The following is a 9,930-nucleotide window of genomic DNA, read 5'->3' on the forward strand; positions in this document are numbered from 1 at the left end:
TCTGTTTTTAGTACATCACCAAAATGGCAGGAATTCAGTTGCACAATTAGTTCAATATGCAAGTATCTCAAATGTATAAATAGAATCAAAAGTGGACTAAAATTGTGTTGTTAGACATGATGCTGGTTCAGATATCAGTCGTTCAGTGAAAGGGAAGCCATGATGTGAAGGTGTCAGTGTTGGATGGGGCTGGACAAAGTTAAAAAGCACACAACACCAGCTTATAGCCCAACGGGTTTATTTGGAAGTTTGAGCTTTCAGAGCACTGCTCCTTCAGCTGGTAACTAATTATTTGATGAAGGAGCAGCGCTCTGAAAGCTAGTACTGTACTTCCAAATAAACCTGTTGGACTATAACCTGGTATTGTGTGATTTTTTAGCAATGAAAGAGAAGATATTGCTCTTGAAGCACACATACCTTTTGGACAGATGTAAGATCTGGCTGATACAACCTCATCGTCATTCACATTTGATGGTGGATCGGTGGTGGTAGCTCCTTGAAGACAGACCACCCCTGCTTGGCATTTGAGACAGACCTGACGATCATTGTGGTTCCCATAGTAACCAGCAGGGCATGGTTCACAAGTATTGTTGAAGGTGCTTCTGTTAGATCCATTGTACTCCCTGTATCCCAGAGGACACTTCACTGGCTTCCTGGCTCCAATGACTGATAAAGAGAAGTTAGTGGTATGTTTGCCTTGTGGTCCCTTGAATGAAGCTGTCATTCCATTTCCACCAGGCTATTGTATTGACCTAGTCTATTGAAGCCATATGATCAGGTAAGGGATGAGTAGACGCCTTTCAATCCTATCCAGAGGCCACCAACATTCTATTTCAGGGAGCCGTGGAATAATAAAAGCATTTTGTGCATTGAGCCCATGTTGGCTGGCTGTCAAGCAATCAGCCCATTTATAGTTTATTTCCCACCACCCTCAAAAATAGAACCGTAATATGTTAAAGTACAGAGGGAGGCCATTTGACCCATTGTGTCTGTGTCAGCTCCCAAAAGAGTCACACGACTAGTTCCATCCTCCAGCCCTATCTCTGTGGACATCCCTTTCAAATATAATCCAGCTCTCTCTTGAAACCTCCTGTGGAAACCGCCTCCACCACTCCCCGGGCAGCACATTCCAAATCCCAGCGGCTTTCTGAGTAAAGAAGTCTCTCCCCAACTCAGTCAAGTTGTCTTGCTGACAAGATTGAAATTGTGCCCCCTTGTTATTGACACTCCTTTTGAATTGCATATCTGCTTCCACGCCATCAGAGGGAGCACTTCTCACTCATGACGACTTGCTGCAGAAAAAAAACCTCTCAAATTCCACCTGTATCTCTTGCCTAAAATGTAAATCCCTTTAACAGTCAGCTGATAGGAACAGCTTCCTATCTGATCATGAACTCTATACGAGCATTTAATCCCTTAAGTTTATTTTTCAGTTTGTAGGTGGTTCTTCTATAATGCAATGGCTGAGTTCTTGTGCAACCCCACATTATAGAAAAATCTCACTTTATGTTTAAAGTGCTGGCAATGTAATTGTGTTACAGCCAACAGTGTCCACAATTTGTCAATCGCGTTGCAGCCAATGCGCCTTAATGAAATGCGCGTTATAGCAGAACAACCTGTAGTTTGAAATAGTTTGTGTTTAAATTAATGGCTGACTATAGTTATTTTAACTTTCTTACCCCATCTGGAGCCATCATGGCTGAGAACAATGTCCTGAGGACAATAGTGACCAGCTGGACACTCAGTTGGGACCTGGGATCCTGTAGGACAATAGTAACCAGCTGGACAAGGTAATCGAAGTATAGGTGTGGTGCAGCAGTAACCTGGAACACAGAACAGAGTTTCCCTTCATTTCAGCTTCTAAAAACACATTCTTTCACAGAAAAGTGTTGTTTAAGGGTGTGCTAATTCCTCAGCCCACATTCATTTACATACACAGGATGAGAGATGTTGTAAATTCACCTATTGCTAATGTCAGCAGAATGGAATTATGGTGAGGTTTTCAAACATAAGGAGATGAAATAATCGTTTAACTCCAGGCCTTTTCTGTTGTTGAATAATTTCACAGCTGATCAACTTGAGGTCTCAGTCTGCACCCTCTAAAATAATTTCATTTCCTTGTCTATCAAAAATCGAATTCAGCCTTGAATTAAAGTTCACCTTCCAGTACTTTATGAAAGTCCATACTCCTTGTGTGATGCTTTAATAGAAAAATATTCACCTCATCTGAAAACAGAGATCTCTTATTCTTCACCTGTTTCCCTTGTTTTAGTCCCCCCACAAGAGGATACGTTCTCTCTGTGCCCCCTTAATCTAGCCTCTTCAACATCTTTTTTGTTTCAGTAAGATAATCGTTCATTCATCTTAACTTGAATTAGTATAGGCTGAGCCTATTCAACCTTTCTTTATAAGATATGCCCTTTATCTTGTGAATGAGTCTGGTTTTTCAGATTACTGACCAGATCGAATCCTATCTGTTTTGCTGAAGTATCTGGGGAAGAGATATGCAACATATGGGGAAGAGATTTTCCCTTCTATACATAACAAAGTTGCCAATTCATTTGTAAAGAATTATTTACAACTTCTCAAAGTGATTTAAATAGAGAAAATCTCAGTTCATAGAGTCATAGAAATGTACAGCATGGAAACAGACCCTTCAGTCAAACTCATCCATGCTGACTAGATATCCTAAATTAACCTCGTCCCATTTTCCAGCATGTGACCTGTATCCCTTTAAACCCAATTTATTCATATACCCATCCAGGTGCATTTTAATGTTGTAATTGTACCAGCCTCCACCACTTCCTCTGGCAGCTCGTTCCATATACGCAACCCCTCTGCATGAAAAAGTTGCCCCTTAGGTCCCTCTGAAATCTTTCCCCTCTCACCTGAAACCTATGCCCTCTCGGTTCGCACTCCTCTACCCTGGAGAAAAGACCTTGTATATTTATCCTATCCATGCCCCTCATGATTTTATAAACCTGTAAAAGTTACCCCTCAGCCTCTGACGCTCCAGGGAAAACTGCCCCAGCCTATTCAGCCTCTCCCTATAGCTCAAACCCTCCAACCCTGGAAACGTCCTTGTAAATTTTTTATGAACCCTGTCAAGTTTCACAATATCTTCACTTGCAAGATGACGCCTCTTGATAATGTCACAATACTTCAGTTGAGATTCGATTTTTGTACACATGTTCAACAGTGGGACTTGAACACAGAACTTTGTGATTTAGGTGAGGGTGTTACTCACTGTTGTTACTTTAGAGGCTGTGAGTGAGAAATTAATATTTGAAATAGTGGACACTTTGAACAAATATTTTGGATGAGCCTTCACGACAGAAGACAGAAAAGGTCTCTCAGAAATGTTAAAAAAGTCAAGAGGCGGCAAAGGAAGGAAGGAACTTAAAGCAATCACTAGAGAAAACAGATTAGGAAAATTAATGGATCTGGCAGCTGACAAATCTTCTGGACTTGGACAAAGTGAGGACTGCAGATGCTGGAGATCAGAGTCGAGAGTGTGGTGCTGGAAAAGCACAGCAGATCAGGCAGCATCTGAGGAGCAGGAGAATCGACGTTTCGGGCATCAGCCCGTCATCAGGAAGGGCATAAGCCATCCTGATGAAGGGCTTTTGCCCAAAACGTCGATTCTCCTGCTCCTTGGATGCTACCTGACCTGCTGTGCTTTTCCAGCACCACACTCTTGACTCAAGTCTCCTGGGCTTAGCGGTCTCCTGGTCTTAAAAGATGTAACTGCAGAGATAGTGGATGCTTTGGTTGCAATCTTCCAAACTTTTGTTAATTCTGGAGAGGTTCCAATGGATTGGAAAACAGCAAATGTAATACCACTAATAAAGAGAGATAGAAAATAGGAAAGTATAGTTTACTTATCCTGAACATTGCTGACAGATTTGGTCTCCTTACTTTAAGGGGGACATACTTGCATTGGAAACAGCTCAGAAAAGATTCACTCGGCTGATTCCTGTTAGTAAACTATTGTCATAAGAGGAAAGGCTAGGCAAATAGGGCCTATACTCAGTGGCATGTTGAAGAGTGAGAGGTAACATTATTGAAACATAAGATTCTGAGGGGGGAGTTACAGTGAACAGAAGCATTTATTTTACAATAGCATTTTCTAGGGATTAATGTACAGGAAACAGTATAACTTGTGTGTGCTGATCAGCCCACTGTGTCAGAAATATGTAACATCTTGAGAATTGTAAGCATAATTTAAACATACAACGTATAAATTTACCTGGTATGTTACTGCACGTCCCAGGAGGGCAGCAAAAGTGATTTCTTTCAGGACAGAAAAAGCCAGGAGGACATGTGGCATTGGTGTCCATTTGAAAATGAGCATGACAGTAATGGCCAGCTTCAGAAGGGTGGCAACTCTCTTGGCCAGTTGCATCCTGGTCACTTCTCATAGGACAAGGAGCTGGTGGACAGGTTCCTCCAACTTCATCATGGGAACCTGTAACAGCAAAAGCAACAGCATGCTTGCAAAGTAGCCAGTTTCTCTGCATGTCATTTATTTTATAATTTATACCATAGTCGGCAGTGTTTCTGTATTACCCAGTGTGGATATGGCATCTGCATTTTCTCAGGTGTGAGAAGAACAATGGAGGGCAGAAATTAATGTCTGCAGCACCTTCCAAAACCTCAATGTTCAAAAGCTTTACAACCAACAAGGTATTTTTGAAGTTTAGTCAATGATATCATATAGAAACTGCAACAACCGTTTTGCACACAGCAAGATCCAACATGTTGCAACGTGAAACAGGCAATGATGTTGATTGAGGGACACCAAACAGAACTCATCCAACCCTTCTTCAAAGTAGTCCCATGGAATCTGTTACATCCACCTCCGAGGATAGGTGGGCTCCTGGTTTAATGTTTCATCTGAACAGAATTCCCTCAGTACTGCACTGGGATTCTCCAGAACATTAGCCTGGAATTCTAGTTTACTAATCCAATAACATTACCACCCAATGTGAGTCATAATTCCTCAGTATGAGTCAGGAAAAGTCTTGAGGCATGTGTTGAGTTTCAGCGTTAAAAAGCATGGTGCTGGAAAAGCACAGATGCCTGCCGGGCTTATGCTCAAAACGTCGACTCTCCTGCTCCTCGGATGCTGCCTGACCAGCCGGGCTTTTCCAGCACCACGCTTTCTGAGTCTGATCTCCAGCATCTGCAGTCCTCACTTTCTCCTAGCAGAGTTTCAATGTTTGTTTTTCTGTTGCTCAAAGGTCACATCAATTACTTTGTGATTATCATTGGGTACCTCACAGCAATATAGACAGAGGTCTGAGTCATGACAGTTCAGATTTATCTGTTTCCAGACTGGAAAGCAATTTGCAAGAAGAGAGAGAGAGGTCAAAAAAAAGAATAAATTATTTTCCCTTCCACAGGAATGTGGATATCTGAATTGTTCCAGCTTGCAATCCTTGATGTCTGAAATGAAGAGATAAAGTTCCTTGTTAGAAATCCAATGAGCTGGAGGATGTGGTGGAACTAGGGGGTGTAGGTCAGCTCTAAGCCAGTATGTGGGCGCTGCTGATGGAGACAGAGGTCGAGAGGATGCTTATGGCGATACATGGCACTGAGATGCAGTGAGAGCAGCTGTCTGAGGAGTGCTGTACATCATCGAGATACCTGAGATCCCTCGTGGACTCAAAACACAAAGGATGAAACTTCAGTCAGAATCCCCATGGGGTGCATCTGAGCCGTAGACAGTTACTGAGAAATGAGATCTGGCTGTGGAAACGTGCCTTAGCAAAGACTTTGTCAAATACTAGGACAGAAAACAAAACTAACAATGGCAAACAAGAAGAAAGGTTGGAACTGAAATCCTGTCAGAGACAGGAGCAGAACCTCTTCAAGGTGAAAGAGATGTTGCAGTGAGTTAAACACTAAATTAAAATGAAGAATTGTGGATGCTGGAAATCTGAAATAAAAACAGAAATTGCTGCTGAAACCTTTCATCCACCCCACACCCGGTCCTGTTATGACACAATTTGCTTTTAGCACAGTCACCTGTTTTGATGCACTCCTAGGCCCGTTATCACATTGCAGACCAACCTCAATTATCCGATTGACCAGCGGGGAATATTTTGTTCAGATAAATGATTGTTCGGATAATGGATTATGCGGATAATGGAAAATGTTTTTACAGGACCGTGAGACCTTGTTCAGATAATCTGAAATTCGAATAATTGATGTTCGGATAATCGAGGTTGTTCTGTATGTGGATTGCATTCAGCACAGCTGACCCATTTTCTCAATTTTGGATCTAATTATCTCTTATTCAGTTTTTCTTCTGGCCTGCTATCTGTTATCTCCTTGTTTACTTAGTGTAGTGATTGGAACCAGGGCCTGGTGAATCTCATTGATGATTAGAGTATTTATTGGGGTTGTTAACCTGGGTCGATCAGGGAGCTCGGGCTGACAGATATAACCAGGAGATTCATAAATTCTCTTCAGTCTAGGGACTGGCTCTGAGCTGGCTGGTCAGAGCCCATGTACTGTGAATGTGCTATTGCTATCGAGAGTGTGGTGCTGGAAAAGCACAGCAGGTCAGAGAGTATCTGAGGAGCAGGAAAATCGATGTTTCAGATTCCTGATGAAGGGGTTTTTTCTGAAACATCAATTCTCCTGCTCCTCAGATGCTGCCTGACCTGCTGTGCTTTTCCAGCACCACACTCTCGACTCTGATCTCCAGCATTTGCAGTCCTCACTTTCTCCATGTTGCTATTGCAGTCAACCTACCAATAAGAATTTTATTTGAAGGTATTTTATTCAAACATTGAGGCTGCACCTTTGATAATACAAATACTTGAGAGGCTTCTTACCAACTGCACAACAGATGTTTCTCTCATACTCAAAATGCACAGAAAACATCAGAAAAATCCCAATTTAGAAGCCTGCACAGCTGCATTGGTCGATACACTTCACTGAATTCAAAAGTTGCTTTACAAAATGCAACAGTACCCCCTGGTAGTTGCAGACAGTAATGCAACCGAATTGCATTTGAATTAAGCCAGTCTGGAGTTCCTCATTTTGTCTAGTTTTCTCAGGCTTCAGTATTTATGACAGAGCCACTTGAATGTTAGTAAATAATCCCACCATTTTGCACATGTCAGTACCTGTGAACAGTGACTGATTTATGAACCACAAAAGAGACAACAGCGCAGAAAAGAAGAATAAGTGAAAGACAGAAAGACTTAGAAAACTCAACTTGGACAAAGTCAAATATAATTATAAAAGGAATCCAAAGGGCATGAACCTTCATTTAGTATTTTCATTGCAAGGCAGCAAATGGATGATATTGGACCTGCTCCCTTACATCCCGCCCCCATTATATTTTCTACTGAAATCATAATGGAAATCAAGAATCAAACATTGTGTAAAAAAGATAGCTGACCTATAAAAATATCACTGCAAATTTGAGGAGCCTTAGACAGACAAGGATTGGACACCATACAAGTGATGAACATATCTTGACAATTTAGGTAAGTAGGCTCAGCAGGACTTTAGATTAGATTAGATTCCCTACAGGCCCTTTGGCTCAACAAGTCCACACCGATCCTCTGAAGAGTAACCCACCCAGACCCATTTCCCTCTGACTAATGCACCTAACACTACGGGCAATTTAGCATGGCCAATTCACCTGACCTGCACATCTTTGGACTGTGGGAGGAAACCAGAGCAAACCCATGCAGACACAGGAAGAATGTGCAAATTCCACACAGTCACCTGAGGCTGGAATCGAACCTGGGACCCTGCTGCTGTGAGGTAGCAGTGCTAATCACTGAGCCACTGAGCCACCCCAAACCTTTGCTCAGTTTCCAGTTCCACATGATCTGACAGCTCTGATGATGCAGCCTAACTATTAGTATAATGGGTCTTAACTAACTGACCCGCAAACCACTCACCTCTCTACTCGTCTCTTAGTCATAAAAACGAGAGTGTCTGTGCAGAATAGGATCAAGACCCTTGCTCAGAGGAATGCTGAGCAGATGTGCTGGCATCCTAGCCAGGCTCAACAGCAAAGCATTACCCCCTGCCATCCAAGGAGCTAAATATGGACACAGCACAAAGCAAAATATTGCAGAAGGTGAAAATCTTAAATAAAATCTTAACATGCTGGAAACACTCAGCAGGCCATGTGAAAAATAGAATTAGAGTTCCAGGTCGATGACCTTTCATCAGAACTGAGCAACGTCAGAATGTGATTGGTTTTGAAAATATTAGATATTGTTGTGAATGCTTCATGCTGATGTGTTGGGTACCCCCATGATAGACGGTGGCAACACCTGAGCCTCATCCTCCAGTGAATTTAATTGTCCAGCACCATTCATGACTGAAGTGGCAGCTCTGCAGAGTTTAAGTCTGACCAGCTGGTTATGCAATCGCTTAACTCTGCCTATCACTTGTTGCTTATACTGTTTGCCACAGAAATAGTCACGCATTGTAGCTTCATTAGTTTGATACCTTAGTTTTAGGTGCTGCTCCTGGTATGCCCCTCTGCACTCTTCATTATACTAGGTTTCATCACTGACTTGATGATAATGATAGAATGGGGGGATAGTCGGTCCAGGAGTTTGTAGATTGTAACATTGACTCTGATTTCTTTCTGCAGATGCTGCCAGATAATAGATTAGATTAGATTACTTACAGTGTGAAAACAGGCCCTTCAGCCCAACAAGTCCACTCCGACCCGCCTAAGCGCAACCCACCCAAACCCATTCTCCTTCTACTAACACTACGGGCAATTTAGCATGGCCAATTCACCTAACCAGCACATTTTTGGACTGTGGGAGGAAACCAGAGCACCCGGAGGAAACCCACACAGACACGGGGAGAATGTGCAAACTCCACACAGACAGTCGCCTGAGGCGGGAATTGAACCCATGTCTCTGGCACTGTGAGGCAGCAGTGCTAACCACTGTGCCATCGTGCTGAGTTTCTCCAACAACTTCTGCTTCTGTTTCAGATCTCCAGCATCTGCAGTTCTTTGCCTTCTGTAAGGTTGCAGATTGTGTTGGAAGTAGAATTCTGCAGCTGTTGGTGACCCATTCAGCATGGTGGTCGTGCTACGCTGCCCAATGGAGGCTATCTTCAATGTGAAGGTGGAACTCAGTTGCTCAAGGACTGTCAAGCAGTCCCTCCTATCAATATCATCTTGGACAGAGGCACCTGTGACATTGGTGAGTCGGTGTAGATTGGTGAGGCTAAGGTCCACTATATTTCTCCTCTTGGTACCAGTCACAGGCCCAGTCTAGCAGCTATGTCTTTTATAACTCAGCCGGACTGGTCAGTAGTGCTGCAGAGCCATTGTTGCTGATGGACATTGTAGTTACCCACCCGGACTACTTTCTCTGATCTTGCCACCTCCAGTGTTTCCTCCAAGTGGTTGTCAACGTGAAGGAGCACTGATTCAGCGGTGGAGGCTGGTGGGCGGTTGGAAGTGTGATTGGTGGTAATCATAAGGTGCTTTCCTTGCCCATGTGTTAAAGTGACAGCATGTGACTTCATGTAGTCAATGTTGAGAACTGCAAGGTCAACTCCCTCCTGACTGTATACCACGGAACTGCCATCTCTGGTGGCTCTGACAAACCAATGAGATAGGAAGTGTCCATGGCTGATGGTGGTGGTGTCTGTAAGGTATTATTCTTGAGGATGACTGTGTCGGCTTGTTCCTTCATTAATCAATCGGATAGGTCTGCCAGCTTTGATGTAGAAGAGGAGGACTTGACAGTGTTGATACTGCTTTGTTTGCTGTTATTATTTTAGATGAGATTACCTACAGTGTAAAAACAGGCCCTTCGGCCCAACAAGTCCACACCGACCCTCCAAGGAGTAAGCCACCCAGACCCATTTCCCTCCGACTAATGCGCCTAACACTATGGGCAATTTAGCATGGCCAATTCACCT

The 9,930-nt window shown here is 43.1% G+C and overlaps 1 protein-coding gene across 1 annotated transcript in view; it reads right to left on the bottom strand.

Annotated features, from left to right (window-relative positions):
- The window catches only part of LOC122540546 (uncharacterized), a 56,320-nt gene extending 46,619 nt beyond the window's left edge, over positions 1 to 9,701 (bottom strand). The window contains exons 1-4 of the mRNA XM_043676412.2: positions 9,614 to 9,701; positions 4,250 to 4,468; positions 1,680 to 1,823; positions 418 to 666 (exon numbers count right to left, since the gene is read on the bottom strand). Coding sequence (XP_043532347.2) covers positions 418 to 666; positions 1,680 to 1,823; positions 4,250 to 4,468; positions 9,614 to 9,701 — 700 coding nt within the window. The remainder of the gene's footprint in view (positions 1 to 417; positions 667 to 1,679; positions 1,824 to 4,249; positions 4,469 to 9,613) is intronic.
- Positions 9,702 to 9,930: the final 229 nt, after the last annotated feature.

This window comes from Chiloscyllium plagiosum, unplaced genomic scaffold, assembly GCF_037043375.1.
Source record: "Chiloscyllium plagiosum isolate Xiang-an unplaced genomic scaffold, Cpla_swu_hap1 HiC_scaffold_29, whole genome shotgun sequence".
NCBI lineage: Eukaryota > Metazoa > Chordata > Chondrichthyes > Orectolobiformes > Hemiscylliidae > Chiloscyllium > Chiloscyllium plagiosum.